The sequence below is a fragment of the Priapulus caudatus genome, unplaced genomic scaffold (assembly GCF_000485595.1).
Source record: "Priapulus caudatus unplaced genomic scaffold, Priapulus_caudatus-5.0.1 Scaffold1412, whole genome shotgun sequence".
In the NCBI taxonomy this organism is placed as follows: Eukaryota; Metazoa; Priapulida; class Priapulimorpha; order Priapulimorphida; family Priapulidae; genus Priapulus; species Priapulus caudatus.
The window spans coordinates 37990-64134 of NW_014578473.1; the positions used below are offsets into that span (position 1 = coordinate 37990).

Here is a 26145-nt window from a genome sequence, read left to right on the forward strand (position 1 = left end):
GTTGGATATGTCAATCTAACTGAATCTTTGCCATTGCTATAACTATTTGGTATGACAAGCCTGAAAGTTTTCGTCGTGTTTAGTAAATAGATGGTACTGCTTGTGCACTGTCTCGCCTGTTTAATTTGTGTGGGGTGGCAGAAACAAGGTGGTCACGTCTTGAGTAATTTTGAAGGAAAGGAAGATGAGTTGGTGGAGAATTGGTTGCTAACGTTAAGTTATTGATTAGTACTATCAGTAGTAGGGCTAGCTAGTACTTAGCTAGTTACTAGAAGTTTACGAAACCAACATTGATCTTCAGTCGTCCCCTAACCATCTGTCTGATCGATTATGTCTAGGTACGCAATATACATTCTGATGTGAAAATTGGTGCTGTAGTAGCCGTACGCGACCTTCATAGTAGGTGATACATGTCGAAAATTTCTAGAAAAGGTATAAGCCCCATAAAATAACACGCACTGGAGTTAGATGCTCAGCCAGTAGGATTAGCAGTGAGTACTTTGAATTGTCATCGATTGGTTATGGTTAGGTAGTCGTATGGCGAGTTTAGTAAGCGTCGCTGGGTAAATTCCTCAGGCCATTTCGAGTGGTGTGTGTCTGAAAGCCTGCGCGTATAGATTTTGTTCGTCATTGCAAAAGTAAACTAAGTTTCAAAATATCACCATATAACTTTCGTTGAGGTTGAAATACGGATGATGAGCTGTTATATAAAATGACTGATTAACTGGAAATCTGAAACGCCTTTGCATTTTTGTAGGTGTTGAATATAGTCTATAGCCACGGATTTATGTTTGGTATCAGTGACGGCACCCGACATTTTGTGAGCAATTCACTCCAACTTATGAGGTAAAATTAATTAGGCGTCTGCTGCTACCCTTACCCCACTGAGATTTAATGTACGTGTAGATTAATGCATCCTTACAGCAGGGTTTCTGAAAAGAATAATTACATTTAAATGACATACGAATTATTTTAACTTGCAGTCAATATTTTGAAAGAAATTGAAAACTTTCGACAGTACAAACTTATCCCAGCTGCCGCGTTTCCGATTAACTAAACGTATTGTTGTACTGGTTCAAATGTAAAAAATATTTTCCTGCTCGCTAGATTATATAAAATTTATGTAGTAGGATGTGCAGGAGCACATAGTAATGTGAATTATGTGAGTAAATGCGATGTAACGTTGCAAGGAATGTATATATGGACCATCATTTTGGGAAAAATGTAAAAATTACAAAAATCGAAAAATGAATTAATGAAATAATTTCCTACTTATAAGCTGCCAGAAATACCAGCAACATAGTGCATAGTAACACACAGTAATGTAATAATGTAGAGCAATTACATTGAAATACTTGTATGAATATATTATATGCAAGAACCAAAGAACGGGAGTAAATACAAAAAGAATGTCGTAGACAAGTTGTACTATGCCAGCTGAGACATCACGTTTAATGTAGAGCATCTATGAAAAACCAAAGCCAGTAAATTGTAGTTATCTTTTGCATTTAATTCTTGCACAAGGCATCTAAATGGAATTGATAGAATAGATTAATTACTTATTAAACTAATCAGAAGCGAGTCAGTCCAAAACTAGAAAAATTTCACCACCATAAGTTTCCACAAAGTTTGTTTACATTTTGAAGCATTCAAGATCCAGTCATGTTTTCGTTCAGCAATACTGCACTTGCATTACCAGACTAAATATCAAACTATATAAGTGTTCTTATCTGTGTAAATGTTGATAAAAAAAATTGGCAGCCTGGAATTGGAATTTGAAGCACCTAAAAGAACTAATAATATAGTGCGAGCAGCTTAACACACGTCTAACATTGACTTAGGCTGCATCATTGCAGGCTTCATGCCAGTTACCAAGCGTAGACTGTAAACCCGGTCGATAGTTCCATCACGCTAGCACTAACGCGTCAGTTGTGAAACAGGTACCAGTCTAATTTACCAACACGGAAGTAAACGAGTTGACGCGCCATGTCCCGATTCAGCCACTCAGCAAACTATCCACAGCTTACGCCTTATCGATCACACTAAGTTGTAATGCCCACGGCGATAGGTTTACAAAAATGATTTTGGGGGCAGTATAAGAGTAACGTGTTTTTCAATTGGTTATGATGACGTATCTAAATAGCTTTCAAGCGAATGAAGGATTGGTAATGGTGGGTGTTTCTTTTTGCAAAACGAGTGTCGGGGAAAGTTGATTTGAAAGGCAATTTGAATTTGTAAAAATACAAAATTATCACAATGAGCTAATAACTATGTAACAGAAAAGAAACACTCCTTACAGACTAAACCAGTAAGTATTGGTCTACATTTATTAATCAATAAACAAAGTGATATTAATAGTTCTTATACTGGCCCAAGAGGCTCAAAAAATTGGGGCCACGTGTCGAGAAAATTTTCTGGCCCGCGCGCTTCATGCCAGTCGCTGCTACCCGCGGTTTACGGTTTGTTGCTCTTTAGCAACGTTCTATCTCAAAAACGTTACCGGTAAAAGAATTCTGAAAATAAAGAACATAAACGGTTGAGGCGCCTTCTCTATCTAGACCGACAAAGTTTGTTTTCAATATATGATACTATATTTAAAAGTTACGTCTTCTGAAAGTATCTTACATTGACTTAACGAAGATATGGGTTGCTGAAAATCTAGACAATATGGCGCGACATGATAGCATCGCTATCTGCATAGGATTCTTATCGTGAACATTTGGGTTATTCCAAAGCACCAAAATGAATCATTGGCACACCAGACATGGCAGGCAACTTTTCAATGCCAAAATGGCTTACTCTACTAGATAATATTTGGTGCTGATCAAGTGTGTATCTCGTAAGTGAAAAACCATCCAAAAAGGGCAGGTCTATCACACTGGGTCAGCGGAGTATTAGTACGGCGGTACTAACTTTGTGTTCTATGCAGCGAACAATGTCTGTGACTGAGTGATATGTGTTTTGCAAAATTATTATGCGCAGTATCACTAGTGATTAGATACAATGACTTTGAGACTGCATCCCAGTTGGAAGTGAATGGCAAGTGAAGTGTAACTGAAATGAATATGCGGAAGAATGGCCAAATCATTGAGAGCATTGGCGCGCAATAGAAAAGAAGTGCGCGCGCGGCAGAGGGAAAAGAAAGATACATGGTGAGCATCCGTGCGACCATATGCAAGGCCCAGCGCACGATCGCAAAGAAAGACTAGGTGACAGACCAATGTTACTCGTCAGGGTGGCATTGTACGAACCGCGGCAGATGTAATAGTAGTCTACTTTCACGCAGCTGTCCGCTTATTGTCCCAGTCCGCTGCGCCTTGATGAACAGTAACTAGTAGAGTCGCACTAAAGCATTGTTGCACTCGTTCACGAATGTGTATTTCCGGAGTAAATAAAGCTACGTGTCGTTGAAAAATGTAAGTCGAATGAACACGCGGTAAATCGTGACACTGCGGGCTGACACTCTTGTCTTCCACTACGCATTGCTGCAGCACGCGCTGCTAAGCCACGTAGAACTGTAGACGGTATAGGGGTAGACTAGACTGGTACGTCTGCATGTTCGCTGGCCTGTCTAATGGAGAAGCATTAGTGACCAGCTGGAAATCATTCTAAGGCGTATTATCACATTTGACATGGATTCTTCCGCTCACTCAAGATAGATGAAATAGTTCTATTTGTATTTTCGTTTTCACAATAAGTGCACGAAATTTAACGAAGTACAGCTTGTGATCTTCTATTTACATACCATATCGGATAAACACAAAAGTTTGCTTCGAACTGTTCGATTACCAAACTTAACCATTTTTCGAGCGATCGACATAAATAGTAGAATTTGTATAGAGAGTGATCGCCGTCTCGGTGTAAGTAGTCCGCTTCGTGGACAGGTATTGTCACGGTAAACTCACTGTTAGGCGCGAACGTCAAGATTATATGTACAGTGACAGTAAGAGTTAACTTTTGATAAATAGAGGCTACAGCAAGATAAAGGAGGCCACAGTGTGAACACTACAAAGACAAAAAAGTAAAGTTGACAATAATGTATCAACAACTGCTAAAATGACATAAATTGATTTATGGTCTGCTGTAGATTACTGGAGAATGTGAGTTCAATAATACTAAAAGCGATATTGTATTTAGATTTTTTGTCATCTGACAGGGTTTTCATGGAGTTAGACAAACTCCAGCTCAAGTGTAGTATCAGGGAGTGCAACAGTAAAAGCAGGAGTATTTGAGCCCTGACTCTTAATTTCAACCCTTCATATAGTGCACTTCGCTAAATAGGAAAAGGGGGTTTGAGATAGTACAATATATCTCTGCTAAGATATATATAGCGACAGAGTGAAGCATATGTACAAGCGAACACAATGGCAGTGCCACCTGAGCTACTGAAAAAAAGGTAAAAAGTCTTATTGTTGGTGACACTGTCTGGCGTGATGGTTGTCGTGACACTAATGCTCCAGATTTGTGGTTGATTGTTTAGAGCAATTACAATGATACAGTATTATGTATCACTAAGTACCCCGCCAATTTGGGCTAATAGTCGGCTTGATTGCTATTAGGCCGTGGTTCAATACAATACATTTTTTATTGAACTTTGAAGTGCAGTGGAAACGTAAACTTGTGAAAACAGCTGCTCTCGACACGTGTCATGATTTGTGATTGTTCTGCGAGTATTCGGATATTTTCGTTAGTGGATTGTCGTGTTTTTTTTTTCATTTTCTATTAAATTTGCAGGTCTACTGTTCTAAAATGCTTGAGTGCTATGCAAAATGATACTCTGTGAGAAAAGTGCTACCTTGGGGGCAGTGAACAAATTAATTTTTTTCTTTCCGGGGCTCTTTTTGCAAACCCGCCCAAAATTTCGGGGGCTACTTTTTCATTTTCCAGGGCTCTTTTTCCACTTTCCAGGGCGACTTTTTTCCAGGGCTGTTTCCTCAAATGTACACACAAGCACAGTAGCTAATACACACTCGCGGGGGCGCGCACACACCACACACACGTCACACGCACGCACGCACGCACACACACACACACACACAGACACACACAGACACAACAGTCAATATTCAAGACAGTTATTCATCAGACTGACAGACTAACATGATAATCACAACTCACAAGTCACAACCACAATGAATAGTGAATACATCACAGGTTCAGCTAAACACAGAACTATTACGGCTAGCCCAAATAGTGGAATGTCCGCCTGTACGAGCTAGGAGGATCGATTGTTTATACGCGAAGTCTCTTGCGGCTGGGGTCCAAGGCCCGCGTAAGGGCCCTGGAAGCTCAGGGGGTTTGAGAAAGCGGCCCGCGAGGCACGTGTGAATGGCTGTGCACATCGACGCTGCGTACGTGCCTGCTGGCAGGGGCGGCATTGATTGAAGTATGGGGGGGGGCACGATTGTTTCAGCGTGGTACTAATCACTACTAAAATTTAGAGGGTTGGCATTGCTGGACTATGAGAGAGCGGCAGCAAAACTCTTTCGGGGAATTGACAAAAAAAGCTACAATCGGGAATGACACACGAGTGTGCCGGCAGGGAAAAATATACGTGTGAATTTCATTAGGATTTTCCATGGATTACCGTTCTATAATCCTACGGGTCGTTGGTCCTACGGGTCTACGTAGGCACGCCCGCAGGCACACCCGCACACACGCACGCACGCATGCAGGCACGCACGCGCGCAGGCACACCGGCACACACAGGCACGCACGCACGCACGCGCGCAGGCACACACGCAAGCACGCGCACAGGCACACACGTATATATACGCGCGGGCGGCGGCGCGCGCTTGATTGAATGCAATACACACATGCATGCTTAATGATAAACACTTGACAGCCACACCGTACCAGGAATTCTACCGCGCCGTGGAACCGGCTGCCGCTAGCGGCAGAGGCCGAGCGAGATCGGCAAGGCGCGGGACCGACCTGGACAATCGATTTCCAGGGCGACTTTTGCTTTTGGGGTCGCCCCCGATATCGTATTTTCGGGGGCTCTTTTTGGCATTTCGGGGGCGAAATCGCCCGCCGCCCCCGTGTATTTTTTCCCCTGCTTGGGGGTCTAATTATACGTAATGCGCTGTTTCAATTATTACTTCATTTTCCAGGAATATAACTTCATCAATAACCAGGTTACTGACATCAGTAGATGCATGCTGACCCTCATTTGATCTTGTATAACGTATTTTATAATTTATACATCTACTATGTAATGGCGACCAAAAACATTATCATAGAAACCTGAAGCTTCTTTGCCAATAAAAACAGTGATAGTAGAATTGAGCCGTATTGATATCGGATCTATCTGGGTTAATTGTTACTCAACCGTGAAGATTGAGAATGTTTTCAATCGTTACGGTTGAGTAACAATTAACCCAGATAGATCTATTAGTCTACCAACTGAATGAACTTATTTTAAACGACGTATTGATATTGTGTCATCTTAAAGGGATACTAGACTCTAGGATTTTATTGCATACAACTGTACTTACTGTATAACAAATCGTCTATACCCACACGTACTTGTTACCAGATACCTAATTTAATTGTTATAATTAATTATACATCAATGCTACGAAATTTGAACGACGCCATTGGCACCCGTGACCGTGCTGCCACCCTGAAAAAAGTTGCGCATTTCCCAATATATTTTGCACGTTACAGACCGAGGGCTAATCACAAAGGTGCAATTATATTTATACCTAAATGCTATTTAACTGAACGATGTCCATTTTAGGACAAATTTATCCATAATATGTCGTTTATAAGATATTACAATTCTTTTGCTTTTTTAAAATTAGTAAATAAGAAACACCCTCGGTCTCTAGCCCTTGGCTGAAAAGTCGTTTTGCGCAACTTTTTAGATCGTGCGCTTTGAGTGGCGCCACCGTCGTTGTAATCAAACTGTAGTCGTTAGTTTTAAAACATGTTTAAAAAAATATTTCTAATGGTGCACGATTGAACCATGAAACTTTATGTAGCGTAATTTTAACCTAAATTAACTGAAAATAACCCTAGAACCTAGAGTAAAGGATCCCTTTAAAGCTGCACAATGCGCATCCAAACGCGAATTTCTCCAGTACTAGACTAGCAAATACTTCGTGTCATGCGTAATCACACTACCTTATGGCAAAATAAACTCTAGTTCCTCCCATTTCAGTGCGCGTTTGCTTAAAACCCACAAGAAAGAGGTGCGAAATCGGGTAATCTGGCGCCAACGCTAAATTGTTTGCCAAACAATTTCGCCAAGAATCGGTTAGGTGACGTCACATCTTTTTATCTTTGCTACACCCGTACCGCTGTACCGCAGCACCGCTCCACGATTGCTTGGCAGAGCAACGCGAAAGTGTCAACAACATCGGAGAATTTGAACAACATTGGAGGTATTTTCAAATGCCTTTTATAAGACAACGCGCCGTGAAATGGGAGGAACTAGGGTTTATTTTGTCATAAGGTAGTGTGATTATGCATGACACGAAGTATTTGCTAGTCTAGTACTGGCGAAATTAGCGTTTGGATGCGCATAGTGCGGCTTTAAGGGATTATGGAACAGTAATTGTGACTTGTGGGAAAAGCTGCTGAGGAATGTGTGTTGCATAGTAATAATGGAAGATTGCGACATAGCTGTACGTTGGTGACAGGGAGGATTTTCACAAGGCTGTGTCATTCCCGCTGTCAGTGTCACGCATTCACACAATATCACACCTTTACAGTTTACATCGGCTGCTCTAAAATTCGTACTTGACTTTGAGAACCGATCCAAATTTGGCAAGCGCGCTTTGTTCACTCAACAATAAGTCAATAAACTCCACGGTTGTTCGTCAAAGGTTGGGTCGTGGAAAGTGCTGTTAGAAGTGGGCATAGTCCCGATGGTGTGTGCAGTGTACACATTAACCACCCAACATTGAAAGTACGATATGTATACATGTATATACACACCATATGTACTAGTTGGTATATATGGGCAGGCGTGACTACAGCTAGTTTCGAGAAATTTTACGTCAACTACTGAATGATCATCTACTGTAACTTGTAATAATGTATGCTAGCAGATTTCAATTTAGAATAGCCACAGTGTTTGTAAAATGCTATTTCTGACTTGTCAATTTTGTCATCGAGTTATTGACATGTGTTTCAAGTTATTTTCAGTTGATCCCCTTATAATAAATGGTATGTTCTCTATAGTGAACTTTGTGTTCAATAAAATACAAAGATATCACAATTTCCAAGTAGAACTAAACTTCTTATCGTGAATAAAAAAAAACCAACAAGTCACATTGATTAGATTTACATGTTGTGGTGGTAGTTCTTGTATATGTCTATCATTGAATAGATAATATCGGATCACAGTAGGTACTTGATGTGGTATTTGCTAGACCAGCTTCATGATTGATATTCTCACATCACCTGAAGTAAAAGTAATTATCTTATGCGTACATGTGCTCGGTATATCTGAATAATTGCAGACTGAAACGCTTCAACAAATGGAGGTGCGTGTGTGTGTGCGAGTGTGAGTGTGAGTGTGAGTGTGAGTGTGAGTGTGAGTGTGAGTGTGAGTGTGCGTGTGTGTGTGCGTGTGAGTGTGAGTGTGAGTGTGAGTGTGAGTGTGAGTGTTTGTGTGTGAAAAAAAAAGAGAGATAGTGTAATAGATAAGTGTGTGTGCCTGTACTGTGTACATGTGTGTGTGTGCGTGTGTGTGTGTGTGTGTGTGTGTGTGTGTGTGTGTGTGTGTGTGTGTGCGTGCGTGCGTGAGTGTGTGTGTGCGTGCTTGCCTTCCTGTGTGTGTGCGCGAGTGTGTGATATGTGTATACATGTGCGTGCATGTGTGCCCCGAGAATTTTAACAATTTCTCTTGTCGATTACCTTTTGAAGCTACTATTGATCGGTGACTCAGTTGTATGAAAATCCTGGAACCACACGAATATGCTGTGAAGACTTGAATTGTAACATTTAATTACTTTTTTTTTTTCATTCTTTTTTTCAGTGATTACCTTTTCAAGCTATTATTGATTGGAGACTCTGGCGTTGGAAAATCCTGTTTACTGCTAAGGTTTGCTGTAAGTACATGTTTGATGCAACACTAGCTATGTAGCAGCCTTGCATGACTCCGGCCATGAAGATATTGTGGATATGTTTACTCAGTTGTAGGCATAGCCATGTCAGCATTGTGTGACATAATAATGTTGCAGTGTAGCTGTACTGTGCGAAATGTTAGATGGTGTGAGTTATCGAGAAACTGTCAATGTGTAATTGTAGTTTAGTGAGTGTCAGTTGACCCAACCAGAAGGTCAGATCTATATAAAACTACAATCTATAATCATTTATTAACCTTAAATTATCAAAAATCTTCATTATTAAGAACCTTTCATGTGTGAAGAGAATTGAGCGATTGTTTCTTATAGTCTTTTTGCGATGTGTGTTTTTCAGGACGATACGTACACAGAAAGCTACATCAGCACAATTGGAGTCGACTTCGTAAGCATGTTATTCTTTACTCATCTTGATTCTAACGTTGGTCCACAAATGTTATATAGGCGTGCACGGCGCACATATATGTACGTACACGTTCTTGGAATCCCGATTAGTTTTCATTGGGGTTTGGTGTGAGCAGTAGTTGTTTCATATATCCCCAGATACAGATATGGCTACCTGGAGATTTGAGGTTGGCCCTAGAGTCTTAGACTGTTGTAAACTATACATGTGTTTATGGCCGTATGAAACAATTTACAGGATAGTGTTCACACAATTTTAAACAGCTTCACCAGTCTGGAAAATATTTCTTATCGTATCTGGTCGTCGTAATACGAAGAAAGCCTCTATAGTCAGGAAAGCGAAGTGTTCTATCACAGCGTGTGCTGCCCTGGTTATGTGGAAAAATTTTCGGTTAACGTCATTTTTAAAAGGTGGGCGTAGCTATGGCCGTTGTTGCTGTCTGAACTCAGCGTAAAATGGTTCTCCGTTGGAAGGCATTGAGTAATTATGTAGTGGTCGTGTGCTGCACAGTGGCTCGCCTCCGTGTTCCCAGGCCATCGTACGCATCTGTAGGATTTTTGTAAAGTGCATACAGTTGAACCTTGTATCAGGCATTCTATGGTCCGGTACTAACGCTGGTATAGTTTATTGGCTGGTCTGTATGGGTGAGGTGCTTTTTATTGACTTATTTACCAGATTTTGTGTTGTCCGGAATAATTGTTATCATGGCCATGTCCCTGCCTTACCTTCAGGTAGCCTGGGTTAGCAGTCTTGGAAGTAGTCAATAAAAGACAAATTTGTCGTTATTCACCTCTGATATAATCTATTGAAAAATACATAAAAATTAGCCAGTCGTGCTCAAAAGTTACCGTCAGGACTCGAATTAAGCGACGAGAAGGGCAAGGCAATTTTTTTAGGGCATGTGAGAAATCGCCTTGAATTTTCTCTAAAATGGAAGGGCACAGAGGCAATTTTAAAACGCACCAAGGCAACTCTCAAAATTCCCCCTCTGCTAATGGAAGTACAGTAACAATTTTACATGCCCGCTATCAGGAGTGAATAATTATCCGATGCTGTTATTATTCCCTCCTGCGACTATCGGTTTTAAGCTCATCATTGCAACTACAGCACGCACGCGCACGTGTTATGTTGATTTGACTAAAAACGAAACTAGGGCAGTAGATTAAAGGGCACCGACGGCAATTACACAAAAGGGCAAGGCAGGTGACTGCCGTCGGTCGAGTTGGATTTTCAGGGGCAGTACCGCGATTGATAGGGGCAATTGCCATCAGTGCCGTCGGTTACTTCGAGCCCTGGTTACCGTCCTAGACGAGAGGGGGGATGCTACTATTTCCAACACTGGGCTTAGCATTAGTCTAGACACAACGATGTTAGACCGGGTAGTGATCTTGGGAACTTCAATAATCCGGAACGTTTCCTGATCTACTAGTCCCGCGTGGATCGTCTAGCAACTCCGTCCGCGTGGGCGGTTACACAGTACGGGGGGGAAATGTTTGAGAATGAAGGTTCGGCAGACAGTTGTAGCGAGTAACAAAGTCGTAAGCGCTAATTCGCTTAGCACTCAGCAGACAGGTGGTGACGAGAGAACGAGCGAACGCTGGGGCTGAGTCTGCAGCAGCAGCAACAACACTCCATGCTCTGGCAACAGCTGCTGCTGCTGCTGGGGGGTACTGCCGCGTATCGGCACGATGTCTGGTGAGAGCGCACACGCACACGACGGACGCGTCACGTGACGAACGAACGCTCGCAGAGAGAACGGGTGGTCGGTCGTGTGGTCCCCCCCACATCCACACGCACGCACGCACACACGCACACACGCAAACACACACTCATGCACGCACGCGCACACACACACGCACGCACACACACTCATACATGCGCACGCACACTCATGTACGCACGCGCACACACACACGCACGCACACACACTCATGCATGCGCACGCACACTCATGTACGCAGGGATGCGCACGCACACACACCCCACCTCCACACGCACGCACACACTCACGCATGCACACACACTCATGCATGCGCACACACACTCATGCACGCACGCGCACACACACACGCACGCACACACACTCATGCATGCGCACACACACTCATGTACGCAGGGATGCGCACGCACACACACCCCACCTCCACACGCACGCACGCACTCACGCATGCACACACTCATGCACACTTACGCACGCACACACTCATGCACGCACGGATGTGCATGCACACGCAAACACGCACGCACACGCACGCACACACGAATCCATCGTGAATTCTGTGCGGTGTCATTTTTGGTGAAACTACTGAATAAGGTACAGGTTTGAATAAAAAAAAGAAGATGGTCATCGCGAAAAATATGCAGCCAAAGTGCATATATATAAGGTTAATTCAATTTCATCCTCCATTTGGATTGTGAAATGGTTCAACATTCAAACATCTGTCCTATGTAAAATGGTGATTATAGATGATGATGATGATGCGGGTAGTTCCGCGCGCATGATGACAGAAGGTGGGTGAGATCCCATCGATAGCTGTAGTGTGCATGTGCTGCACAGCATGTGTATGTGTTTGTTTGCATCGGTAAGATTCAGCCGGTGATGATGACGCGTCTGACGTGTCATTCTGTCGAGCTAGCGCAGCTAAACATGTCTGCGCGCGCATCCTAGCATAACCTGGGTTATCAAGGATCGTACCCTGACTGACAAACTCTCAATTTACGTTAATTGCGCAATCTAGAGAATTTGAATCAAGATAATCTCGCAGTCTCTTCGTGCGAGAGTAGATTTATTTTCGTCGGATGTGCTTCACAACGCTTCACGTTTTCGCAACTTCGCGTTGATTAGTTTGCGATTTCCGAAAGCTCGTCAGTGGCACGCGGGGTGCGGAGATTGCCTTAATGAAGGGAAATGTGAAATTGAATGCCGTCATTTTTTATCTGCGTGGGAAAGTGTATGAGCTCTTATTACAGCCCTGAGCGTGTTTCTACTGTTGGTGGAGACGGGGATATATAGCAACTAGTGTTGGAGATCGGTCCAAATTTCATGATCGATCATCGGTTTTACAAAACGACCGATGATCGATTAATCATCGATAATTTTAGATTGCGGCGACGACGCGGTGATGCCGCGTCATTGTCGACACAACCGGTGTATTGCGAAGGAATATTGACATTATTGTATGTGTAGCTAGTATTTAATGGTAAGTAAATTAAGGATACTGTTGGCATGATTGTATGTGTAGCTAGTATTTAATGGTAAGTAAATTAAGGATACTGTTGGCATGATTGTATGTGTAGCTAGTATTTAATGGTAAGTAAATTAAGGATACTGTTAGGGTTACGGACGGGTAACACTCTAAGGGCATTGCAACATAACTGCTCATCAAATTCAATCAAAAAAACAATGTGCAACCTTTACTGCCGTGCCCCTCCCTCCCTGCACCGTGGTTGTCAGAGAGCTGTGATTGAAGTTGCAGCATTTTTAACTACCATAAGAACTGCTTGTTAATTGTTGTTTGTGTTTCGTTTACAGAAAATACGAACAATAGAATTAGACGGAAAGACGATAAAGCTGCAGATTGTAAGTATTTACTAATGGTAATTGTTAACGAACATTAATTGTAGTCTAATCGTTAAATATTTCTTCAACTGAAATATCTTTAATAAAATGTTTAAGTAGATTAAAGTTTTTAAGTAATTTAAAGATTAAAAGTTTAATATTTAAAAAAAATACCACACACAAGAAAAGCTGTAAGGACAACATCTCCATGTGTTAGAAAATACATAATATAAAATGAAATTGAAATGAAGGTTTAATCTCCAATAGCTAGCTGAGTTAACTAATAGTAATATTGTCATTGTCACGTCATGTGATACACGCGTCGTGCGTGTCATGTGGTACACGCGTCGTGCGTGTCATGTGATACACGCGTCGTGCATGTCATGTGATACACGCGTCGTGCTGCGTGTCATGTGATACACGTGTCGTGCATGTCATGTGATACACGATTGTGTGTGTGCGCGCGTTTTTGATGCACGTGCCGATGGATGTTCATGTGTTTTTCGCTCGCGTCTAGTGGGACACGGCGGGTCAGGAGCGGTTCCGTACAATCACTTCCAGCTACTACCGCGGCGCGCATGGAATCATCGTTGTCTACGACGTCACGGACCAGGTAGTTACCTATTACGCTCACTAGTTACCCCCCCCCCCTGCTCTTATCACTGTGCCCTTACTCCTGCCTTACCCACCACACAGACCTGGGGGCCGTTTCACGAAGCGCTCGTTAAGTTAGTGATGGGTTAAAGAGGGGTTTTAGGATATCCTTATATATAGAGTGTTTCACGAAAGCCTCGCTAAGTTTCCACGTTTCACAAACGTCTCGCTAACTCAACGACGTTGCTATTAAGGAGGAATATTAAGGACAGGTCAGGGGCAGTACTTAGGCTATCGTACAGCAAGCAACGCGCGATTTCCCGCATGTTTTTATTGTTTTGGCAAGCAGTAGTGTAAAGCGAAAACCCGCCGAGAAGGTAACTTCTGTGTCTACGAGAATACTGTGCAAGGCCTGTGAAGGCATGACACGCAGGGGTTAAGTGTGGCTAAGAAGCTTCTCATTGTGGTAGCAGATTTTGAAGAGATGAAATGCTTCCTTGCACCTTACATGTGGCGTGCTTCGGCTGTTCGTGTATGTATGCTATGGCGGTATGTGCTATAGGTATGTATGCACTGTATCCTATGGCGCCAATACTGTCTCAAAGTAAACGTAAATCTAAACCTTCAGAATTTATGTTACATTTTTGTTCAGTCAATACGTCATTTGTGGTAGTTCTAGTTGCAGGAAATATGACAACCTTGCTTTAGTTTAATTATTTCTCAGTACATTTAAAAATACTTTTAACCTATTATTAGTTTGCACGCTGTTGTACCTACATGTATTAAAACTAAATGACGCGAGAGATTAGCGTAGCAACTCACAGTGAGCTGGGTCATCATTAGACTTGTAACATGTCTCTATATATAGACTATATAGTAGCAAGGTGTAGAGATAGAGTACCAGTCTATGTCGCCAGCAACATCATTACAGCTGAATTTTAAGGCCCGTCTAACAACGCACCGGCATAAGTTTCGTGAAACACTTTAACGAGGGACGTTTAGGACAGCGTTAGGCTCTCGTACAAGAATTCTAAGGATATCCTTAAGATGACGTTTTTACGATAGCTTCGTGAAACGGCCCCCAGGTAGTTAACATATATATGTGTGTGTATATATATATATATATATATATATATATATATATATATATATATATATATAGGTAACTGTTTGTAGGTAGCTACATCACAGTATGTACAGATGTCAGGGTTGCTGCTAGAGTTATCATTGTGTGTCGGTCGTAAGCGAAGCATTCGATTTCCATCCTAATGTAAGATGTAGGCGGTCAGAGTATCAGCCAACTGATGGATGAATCACTAAAAGTTATGCATGATTAATTAAAGTCAACTAATTAATGTTGGGTTGATGTTTCTTGTGTTTTAGGAGTCGTTTAACAATGTAAAACAGTGGTTACAAGAAATCGACCGCTATGCCTGTGACACTGTGAACAAATTGCTCGTTGGCAACAAATGTGACCTGACCACCAAAAAAGTCGTCGATTACACAACAGCCAAGGTACGTAGTCTTAACGCAAATAGTAATTAATTATAAAAAATATAGCATTAAAACGGTTGTTGCGAGATTTTTGCTCAGAAAAATTCAATAAAGCTGAATATAGTCTCACCTGACAGTGGAAATATCACTGATTACACCAACATTAAAAATACTAAGATTTTATGCAGTTATAGCATAGAAAAATTGATTTGACCACATCGTAACAGCAATCAATTTTATCGTATGCCGATAATGCCTAATGGCAGAATTGGTAAACTTGTATTTGTGTCGGTGATGAATTGAAAACAAGTGCATGCCTGTACTTGTCTATGGCAGATAAGCGGTGGCGCCACAAGCTAATCCATACTTCCTGTTAGTTCAAGATGACAGAAAACGAATGTTTACAAAAACGATTAGTTCGAAACTGGCAGTTTTCGGTGAATACGAAGGTTCTAAGAGATTTTATTGTTACTCTAGACAATTGCTGTTACTCAAGCAATAACGATAGGTGTCATGAAAGTGGGGAAAACACTGGAAAACTCTCGCAATAATCGCTTTAATAAATATAATAATTCAATAAAATTAAATCGTAGTGAATATAAATAACCGTGAATATAAATGTATTGTGATATAATAAGGCAACCGTAAACCATCATGTAGTCGTGTTGTGCAGCCGTCGTTCCTACACTCACCCCCGCCAAGTTACATACGTTTACTGTGAACTACGCTCCTCTCATTACCATTATCCACCGCAGTTGCAAAATTTTGACCCAGACCCCCAGCTAAGAGTTTGTTCAGACTGTTGTGCTACTCAGCTACCCGTGTGTGCACATGTGCATTCCGCGTGGACGCAGTCGCGCAAGACATGTTAAAACGCGCGTGTGAAGGCAAGTCACTGCTGACCCCCTACGTCGTCCGTTCTCACGTCGTCGTCGTCTTCGTCTTCCCGCAGGAATATTCCGACCAGCTGGGGATCCCTTTTCTGGAGACTAGCGCTAAGAACTCTACAAACGTTGAGCAGGCCTTCATGACGATGGCAGCAGAGATCAAGAATCGCATGGGCCCCGTCGCGTCGCCGGCCGACGGCAAGCAGAACGTCAGGATCAACTCCAGTACGCCCGTCAAGCAGTCTGGAGGCGGGTGCTGCTAGGTACCGCTGTATGTCTGTCTGTCGCGCTCTCACGCCGTCGTCGTCGTCGTCGTCGTAGCGAACACCGTGTCACGCATCACATCGCACGGGGGGAGGGGGGGTGGATTCGGTCACGCCATCCCTCCCCCTCTCTCTTTCTCTCCCTCTCGCGCTCTCTCTTAAAGTCTATCAGTCTTCCTGTTCTCTGTCTCTTTCTATTGCTTTCTTTCTTTCTCTCACTCACTCTTTCTCACGCTCTCTCTCTCGCTCTCACTCACTCACTCTCTCTCGCTCTCACTCACTCGCTCGCTCTCTCTATCTCTATGTATTCGTCGCTCTCCCGCCATCGACTCTCCTTCGTCGCTCGGTAAGTTGCACGAGTCTGCATCGAGCGACAGGGACTGCGGCGGGGCGCGATAGGGAGAGAGAGAGCTATCGTGTGTGTGTGTGTGAGGGGGCGTTGGGTGGAGTTGGTAACGTGACGGCGGCGGCGGCGGCGGCGGTGGAGGGCGGTGCAGCAGCAGCAGCAGCAGCAACGCTGGTCTGACTGCATTTGTCGGGATGCGAGGCTTGGAAGTGGGAGCCGTCGCGCTGCTATGTACAAACATGATGTGTAACGCGATATAAAGCGGCGACGCGGCGGCGTGCAGACAAAGTCAGCGCGCGGGCACGGCTATTTAGGTAACTAATAATCTTGTAAAGCCCTGCTCTCGTCTGCTTTGATGTTTTCTCGACTATAAAATTTCTGTTTTCTATTCTCTATCCATCGCAAGACGCCGGCAACGGGTGTATGCACGTTTTCCAGACTGCAGCGTTCTAATGTGAGTTGTCCACCTATGTCCTGCTGTATCCATCTATCTATCATCTCGGTGATTGGCGCTCTCTCTCTCTTTCTCTCCCTCTCCCCCGTCTCTCTCTCTCTTTCTCGCTCTCCCTCTCTTCTCCCTTCCCTCCATCTCCCTCTCCCCCGTCTCTCTCTCTCTTTCTCTCTAGCCTACACCCACGCAACATCTTTGAGTATGAATATTAGCTGTTGACTGCTAATGTTTTCCAAATGATGTTGCACAACTGCAGCGGTGCAGCAACAGCACCCTGCCACCGTGCGTTACACACGCGTGCCCACGCACGCACGCACGCACGCACGCACGCACGCACGCACGCACGCACGCACGCACGCACGCAGGGCAGTCTGGTGACTGGGTCACCACTGTAGTTACAAGGACGTGTTGATGAATTCTACGTCGTTCTTGCTTGCGTCGCTCTGTTCTCTGCAGTGTGTGTGGCCACGTGCCAGCGTGTGCGTGCATTTCTGCACGCGTGTCTGTGCACGTGTGGGCATGCGTGTGTGTGTGGGCGAGCGTGTGTGTGTGTGTACGCATGGGTGTGGACATCGCGCCCTCGCGTTTCGACCATGTATACTGACCAACCCTAAGTGACATGACAAACAGTAACAGCTGTGGGTGTGCAAGAGAGGCAGTGGGGAGAGGGAAGAGCGAGGAGAGAGAGAGAGAGAGGAGAGACAGTGAGAGAGAGAGCGAGAGAGAGGGAGAGATTGGGAGGAAGAAGAGACTGCAGCTCATGTCGGTCTTGTCTTTAATGATGTCAGAATCTGCATATAATCTTTTATCAAATGTTGACTCAGTGCTGGCTTGACGCAATTTTCCGTGGCATCCAATAGATGGCAGGAGAGTGTCGTGAATAAGAGTGTACCTTGGTTTCTATTCTCGTCTGGTTGGTCTTACAATTATATATATAATATACATGTACAGCGGCACTGCTTGTTATTGGGTTTCGTTTTTGTTATGTACACTTTAACAAATAAAGCTCATAAAAGATATTATACGAACGTATTTATTTAAAGGCGGTTTGACGGAATGGGTTCCCGGTCGTGTACGTGGGACGTGACAGACAGACAGTGCTGCTGCTGCTGGGAGTGCGTGTGTGCGGACACGACGACGCAGCACTCTCGCATGCTTGCTGTCCCGGTCGGAGGTCGTGAGCGAGCTTACACTCGCGTTACTACAGAAGCTAACGCTGACAATCGCAGGTTTCCCCCACGCAACAATTTGCATTCGCCCCGCGAACCGGGTTTTCACATATTTTGTACACCAGGTGTCGACGACGACGCTTGTTAGACTGTCCGCGGTATAGCGAGGTGATCTGTTATCCGAACTTATTTGTCATGTATAGGCACTTGCGTTTAAATTTCGCGTAGTGATTATTAGTTCGCGTGCTACGGTGGTGTGATGGTTTTACGCGGCGAATCCGAACGCGCGCGGTGATGACTGGGTAAGTGTGGCTCGGAGCGAACGCGCTGCTGTCGCTGTGTTCGTAGATGTGTGACGCAAGGCAAAAGCAAACGTTAGTGAGTGCGAGCGAGTTGCCGACGTGGGCGTGTCCAGTCCCACGCGACCTCCAACTTCATTCGTGGGCATCGCGCGAATATCCGGATGCTATTGCCTGCCGTTTGGTGGCGCCCCCTGGAGCTGCCGGTGTGTCCGTGTTACTGATTTCATGCGGTCCACTTTCTCTTCCCTGATCCAGATAGGAAATTACTTCAACCTGTGTACAGCGATGGAAGATCATCACAGCTATAAGATAAGGGGGTTACTATTTATGTAATTCGAGTCTTTGTTTTAAAATCACCGGCAGTAGTAGCTAATGTACAGTTATCGTCGCCTTCCCATCCATGCTGCACAGCCAGCTGATGGCGTGCCCGTTGCCATGGCGATGGCATCGTCAGATGCGGATGAGGGGGTATTTTAAAGCAAATGATTGTACCATTCCATTGATAGCAGGTATCTGTATCGAGCAAATGAGTAACTTGTAAAAGGTAACTGTATTCATATTCATGATGCTTGCCTGTAATCGTTTCCTTATCATTTAAAATAAAATGATGTAATAATTGTGGAATTATTTCGAGTTGATTGTGGTGCATATGTGATAGAATGATACATTAAAATACATAAATTGCAATATAATAAATTGGTGCGCAATTTTAATTACTCTAACATTGGTTCTTTATTAAATACACTAATACTCTGCATGATGTCCTGTACTTTAGCTAAAATGAAAGAGATGGGCGCTGTCATTGTGAAGTCGTCAATGTCTGCTACGAATGCAATTTTAAACTACTGTTTAATTACTGAAATAAAATTATTATTATTATCAACCTTAAATTACAAGGTGATGGTTATCATAACAAAGTGCGTTTCAGATGATCGGATGGTTGTACGTATACTCCCTAATAGTAAAATATATTATGACTAAACACTCGACCGTTAGTGCGTGTGCGCGCGTGCGTGCGTGCATGCGCGCGTGAGTGCATTGCACGGCCGGAAGCTGATGTGTTAATAATAATGATCGTGTGTAACATGATATGTGAAATGTTACGTGTATAAACAACAATAATTGACTGCGAAAAAACCGTTAACCAGTATCACTACTAGTACGCTTTCTACGTAGACATTTTAACGCGCGTTTTCATGTTTACAGATAAAAATATTTACAGAGTGTTCTGCATGTCTCGTAACGTCACGTGATCGTTGTACACGTCACGTGACTATCGAAGCCACTACCGGAAGTGGGTACGCGCGTGCGTGCGTGCGCGTGTTACAGTGTGTGCTGGAGACAGCGGCGGGAGCTGGTGTAAGCATAACGGCCGCGATCTCTCATCTCTACAACCAAGTGTTAGTCCGAGCGCCTGACAACGCGTCTGAGATAACGAGAACTTCATTCTAATCTCTCCATCCACACGCTCTCGTTACGCGCGCGCGTGTGTGTGGAGTAACTTTACGTGGACGTTTACACACGCCGTGTGGATCGTGGTGTCTGATGTAGTGCTGCCCTGAGATCCCGCCAGCGCGTAGTAAGTAGATTAGAACATCGTCAGCCGTAGAACCGTAGTGTAGCTGCGGCGGCAATCGTACAAGGAAGGCAAGCAGTAGCAGAAGAAGAGGAAGAGTGATGATGTAAGTTAATAGTTATGTAGAGTTATGTGAGTTATGTAGTTATAGGTAAGCATAAAACTAGGAGAATTAGATCATTAAAAACATATAGTCCAGAGGTATTTAGAGATAAGTTAAAAGAGAAGCAATGGTATAAATAATAAAATCTTTAACGCGGATTCTATAGAGCATGCATGGGAAATTTTCCAAAAATACCTTCTAGAGGCCATTGACACAAGTTAATATTAACACGCCCCTATTAAACAAGTTAGAATAAAACAAAGAACTGAGCCATGGTTTGATGGTGAGATTAGGGAGCTTATTCTGGAAAGAGATAAAAGAAAATTACTGCTTCATAAGAGGAGTAAAGATAAAATTACATGAAGAGTGCATAATAGAGATCTATATGATCTCTATTATGCACTCTTGATTACATACAAGGATTTTAAATTGCTTAGAAACAAAGTTTAAAATAAAATTAAGAAAGCAAAGGCTAATTACTATACGGAAAAGGTTGAGGACCACAAAAATGACCATACAAAATTATGGCAGACTTTAAAGAGTATGGGGATGAAAAATAAGGGAACCAGTAACTTGAGCGGGGTAGGGCTAAAAATTGGAGAAAATATATGTTTTGACAAAGCAATTGTTGCAAATAATTTTAACAAGTATTTCACAAGTGTGGCCTCAAACTTGGTGAACGATCTACCACAAAAGGAAGGAACATGATGAGATTAGTCTTCAAAATTATTATAGGGACGAAGGCGTAGTCGAAAATTTATTTACTTTTACAATGGTGGGAGAGGAAGAGGTACTACGGGTCCTGAAAAACATTAATACAGGTAAGGCTATTGGGTTAGATAATTCCGCAAAATTTATAAAAGATGGATCAAACGTTATTTGCACAGCTCTTACACATGTAATCAACATGTCATTTATCCAAGGAAAAATCCCTGATAAGCAAGCAAGCGTCATTCCGATACATAAAAAGAATAGCAAAACAGAACCCGGAAACTATAGGCCTGTGTCAATTTTAAGTGTCATGTCCAAAGTTTTGGAGCGAATAGCCTATAACCAAATAGAGAAATATTTAATAGAAAATTCCTTACTGTACGAGTTCGAATTTGACTTTAGATCAAATTTCTCAACTGACACAAGTTTAATCCATCTTACTGATATTATTCGTAATGAGTCGGACAAAGGAAATCTAACTGGTATAGTTTTATTAGATCTTCAAAAAGCTTTTGATACCGTTGACCATAAAATTCTACTAGCCAAGCTAAAAACTATCGGAATGGATATTAGGACTGTTAAATGGTTCGGTGCTTATCTCTCTGGTAGAAGCCAAATAACTGATGTAGGAGGTACCTTCTCTAATAAGGACCCTATTGTATGTGGAGTACCACAAGGCTCGATTTTGGGTCCTCTGTTATTTCTGATTTATATTAATGACATGGCAAAGGCAGTTAACGTCAAGCTTTTATTATATGCTGACGATTCGGCCTTAGTAGTTTCAGGGCCAGAGGTACAGGCTATACAGGAAGAATTAAGTAGAGAATTGCATTCCATTAATAAATGGCTCAATGATAATAATTTATCCTTGCATCTTGGAAAAACTGAAAGTATTATTTTTGGAACTAAACACAAATTCAAGGATAATCCAAAACTGGACATCATGCAGATGTAATGGGGTGGCAATTGCACATAAAAATACAGTTAAGTATCTAGGAATAGACTTGGAAGACTCCATGAGTGGTGAGGTAACGGGAATTAAGGTTGTAAAAAAGGTTAGCTATAGCCCTGGACGTTTATTCCTTGCTCCTTACGGACTGTCCAGTATAGAAGTAGAAGTAGAAGTTAACAATAGATTGAAATTTCTTTCCAGAAAAGCTAAGTATTTAAACACGGCATGTATAAGATTACTAGTTTCTGCCCTAATTCAATGTCATTTTGACTATGCAAGCAGTATATGGTACAGCAGTCTCACAAAGCGCGCAAGGGCTAAGCTGCAAGTGTGTCAAAATAAAGCCATTAGATGTGTTCTTAACCTAGGTACTAGAGCACACATAGGTGCTAGATAGTGCAAGGCTGTAAATTGGGTACCTGTAGAGTTCAGGGTAATGCAACTAAAGGTCAATAGGGTTTTTAAAATATTACATAATCTCGGCCCACAGTATATGACAGAAGGTTTCATGTTAACGTCAGAAGTCCATAGTTTCAATACAAGGGAAGGTGAGATGTCTATTTTTAAACCGAGGGTGGGAAGCAATGGGAAAAACTCTTTTACTTATACTGCAATTGAAGCTTGGAACTCTCTACCGCAGTAAATTAGGACAAATTCTGTTTATTCTAGTTTTAAGTATAGTGTTAAGAAATGTCTGATGGAAAAGGTAGAAACATTAGAAGCAGGAGAGTACATGATTTTCGCTAAAAGAATTTGGTTGAAATTAGACATAAAAAAAAGTTTGTATCGTCTTATGAGAATGAACCATTGTATGACCGGTTAAAACTACAAACTTGTATATTTCAATAGTTAGTGCTGATAGTAGTGTAATTGTTAGATTCAAGGCATAGCAAAACAAGGACCACAATGTAAATAAGTGTGCTAGTCATGCTTTTTGTGTATATATCCTTGGTAGTTATTCAATTTTATGAATTCAGAATTTTATTGTAAAAGTATGCTATGTATTGTATATGATGGACAATTGCCTAAATAAATAAATAAAAAATAAAATTTTAAAAAGATGAGGACAGAGATGAGGTCCACCGTCCGTCTGCTGCTGCTGCTGCTGCTCGCGGCTGCTGCGGCGATCCTGTTGCTATGCATCGCCGCCGTCACGATGCTGAACGACGGCAGTTACCTGCCATCTCCACAGGTAAGCCCCGCGTTACGGAATTACCTATTGTATGTAAGGATTGGTTACCATCTCCAGAGTTAATCCCCGCGTTACGGAATTCTCTATTGTATGTTAGGGTTGGTTACCATCTCTACAGGTATGCCCCGCGTTACGGAATTCCCTATTGTATGGCAGGGTTAGTTTTACCATCTCCAGAGTTAATCTCCGCGTTACGGAATTCCCTATTATATGTCACGGTTGGTTACCATCTCTACAGGTATGCCCCGCGTTACGGAATTTCCTATTGTATAGCAGGGTTAGTTTTACCATCTCCACAGTTGAGCCTCTAGATTGTCTCCCGATTGAATACGCAGTGAATGGAGAGAAAGAAAATACACGCATGCGCGTGTTAGATACTAGTGCAGCTGCATGCATATATCGCTATATGCATCTTATGAAAAGTATATAAAACAAACAAGAGAAGTATAGAGAAGAGAACTATAAGAAAACAAACAAACAGAAACACAATTTAACACGTAAACACTTAACATGAGGGGTTTACGCAAACATAAACATAGATTACGTGCTTTATTCTCACGTTGTGTTAGTTGTATACGTTGTCACAGCTACACAGGTTTGGTGTAGTGTTCCTTTTTCCTGATTTCCTTTTTCCAGGAGGTGGTGTCCGCTGGCTGGGCGAGCAGCGCCGAGCGCGGGCCGAGGAACGTCCGAAGTTGTACGTACTTACCATTGATGTATACCCCACACTTACCTCACACTTACCTCACACTTACCCCACACTTACCTCACACTTACCTCACACTTACCTCACACTTACCTCACACTTACCCCACACTTACCTCACACTTACCTCACACTTACCCCACACTTACCTCACACTTACCTCACACTTACCTCACACTTACCTCGTACAATTTACTTCACCATTTTGTTAATTAAACGACCCAATAACAACAACAAATAATTACAATACTACTACTACTACTACTACTACTACTGCTATTACTACTACTACTACTACTATTACTACTACTATTACTACTACTATAACTACTACTACTACTACTACTAACAATAATAATTACAAGTGGCTGTGAAGTTATTCGCAGATATTATAGCGCAAGAAAAGAGGATCATATGTGTTCATTGATGATTAATTGATCGATTGATTGATTCATTGATTCATTCATCTTTTCAGTGACGAATGTCAACCAAGATGACGTCAGTGATGACGTCATGCTCGCAGCCGCAGACGACATCATGGCGGGTTACAGAGACGCTGATTGGCCGGCGGATAAGTACCGTGGCGCCGCGCCGGCCGTGCTGCGCGCCGTGTGTGCGGCCGTGACTGGCGACGACAGAGCGTACACGCTCGCCGACTGCCTGCACGTCTATCACGACGAAAACACGTGGACGTCGTCGCTGGACGACACGAGAAGCGCCGTGGCGGCCGCCATGCGGCGCCACCTGCAGGCGGCTAGCGACACGAGCGTGGTGCCGACGTCGGCCGCGTGTCCGGCCGACGGAGAGACGGTTCACAGCGTCGGCTACCCGCATAACTACGCCGACGACGTCGTCTGTTCAACACTCGTCGCCGCCGACGATGATGACGATAGTGGGGGAGGCGGCGGCGGCGGCGGCGGCTTCGTACTGCTAGACTTTACGGCGTTCAGTTTGGATTCGAACGCTGCCTTCTGCTCGCCGCAGTACGATCACGTGAGCATCACGCGCTTCTGGCGACGCGTGCGCCTCTACACGGAGCTCTACTGCGGAGATGGCGCCCCCTCGCGGCGGCCGTTCGACGCCGACAGCGTTCTGCTGGAGTTTCACACGAACGAGGTCGGAGCCGACAGCGGCTTCTCCGCCTCTGTTGTCCGCTACAACGACCCCGCCGATCTACATGACGTCACCTCCGTAGCAGCTTCCTCTTCCGGCGTGACCTCTGCAGCAGTTTCCGGCGGGACCTTTCTCGCGTCGTCGGAGAAGCAAAGTGGAGATGATGCGGTCCTGGTTAGCACGCCAGTGTTGCTGACCGGCCAGGACGGCGGCATCGAGGGTGAGTGAGCGTCGATGGTCGGTACACTATACTGCTGGATCTAACACAGCATGTACGCGTTAATACGTGACATCACTCATTAGTAGAAGAGTAGAAGTATGTCACAGTTATACGTGACATCACTCATTAGTAGAAGAGTAGAAGTATGTCACAGTTATACGTGACATCACTCATTAGTAGAAGAGCAGAAGTATGTCACAGTTTGACGTTATCAAGTATATATATATATACATTTGTGTGCTCGCGCGCGCGCGTGTGTGTGTGTATGGGGGGTGCTCTGTGTGTGTGCGTGCGTGTGCTCGTGTGAGTGCGTGGGCGTGTGCTCGTGTGAGTGCGTGCGCGTGCGCGTGCGTGTGTGTGTGCGTGTTCGTGTTCGTGTTCGTGTTCGTGTTCGTGTTCGTGTTCGTGTTCGTGTTCGTGTTCGTGTTCGTGTGCGTGCGCGTGCGCGTGCGCGTGCGTGTGCGTGTGCGCGTGTGCGTGTGCGTATGCGTGCGCATGTGCGTGCGTGCGTGTGTGCTCGTGTGAGTGCGTGGGCGTGTGTGTGTGTGTGTGTGTGTGTGTGTGTGTGTGTGTGTGCTTACGTGCGTGTGTGCGCGCGCGTGTGTGTGTGTGTGGGGGGGGGCTCTGTGTGCGTGCGTGGGCGTGTGCTCGTGTATGTGTGTGTGTGTATCTGTGTGTGTGTGTGTGTGTGTGTCTGTCTGTGTGTGTGTACGTGCGTGTATACGTACAGGTCTTTTTGTATTGCACGCGTTAGATAACAGCAGCAGCAGCAGCAGTAGCATCAGCATCAGCAGCGTCAGCATCAGCAGCAGCAGCATCAGCATCAGTAGCGTCACTGTGAACCAGCAGCAGGACGAGCAGAACTACACAGCAACGCCTTCAGCTGCTACTGTAGCTGCTGACGCTTTAACCGAGGAGAATGACGTGATGGTCAACGTCACCACCAACGTCACCACCAACGTCACCACCAACGTCACCACCAACGTCACCACCAACGTCACCACCAACGT

At 43.7% G+C, this 26145-nt stretch overlaps 2 protein-coding genes across 2 annotated transcripts in view; both read left to right on the forward strand.

Moving 5' to 3' along the window:
* Positions 1-16455, forward strand: part of LOC106816550 (ras-related protein Rab-1A) — an 18801-nt gene extending 2346 nt beyond the window's left edge. The window contains exons 2-7 of the mRNA XM_014821176.1: positions 8990-9062; positions 9433-9480; positions 13031-13078; positions 13575-13670; positions 15035-15166; positions 16098-16455. Coding sequence (XP_014676662.1) covers positions 8990-9062; positions 9433-9480; positions 13031-13078; positions 13575-13670; positions 15035-15166; positions 16098-16295 — 595 coding nt within the window. The 3' untranslated portion in view covers positions 16296-16455. The remainder of the gene's footprint in view (positions 1-8989; positions 9063-9432; positions 9481-13030; positions 13079-13574; positions 13671-15034; positions 15167-16097) is intronic.
* A 3444-nt stretch (positions 16456-19899) lies between these two features.
* Positions 19900-26145, forward strand: part of LOC106816547 — a 7355-nt gene continuing 1109 nt past the window's right edge. Inside the window, exons 1-5 of the mRNA XM_014821171.1 lie at positions 19900-20245; positions 22966-23097; positions 23734-23794; positions 24278-25135; positions 25890-25919. Of these exons, the coding sequence (XP_014676657.1) occupies positions 22966-23097; positions 23734-23794; positions 24278-25135; positions 25890-25919 (1081 nt within the window). The 5' untranslated portion in view covers positions 19900-20245. The remainder of the gene's footprint in view (positions 20246-22965; positions 23098-23733; positions 23795-24277; positions 25136-25889; positions 25920-26145) is intronic.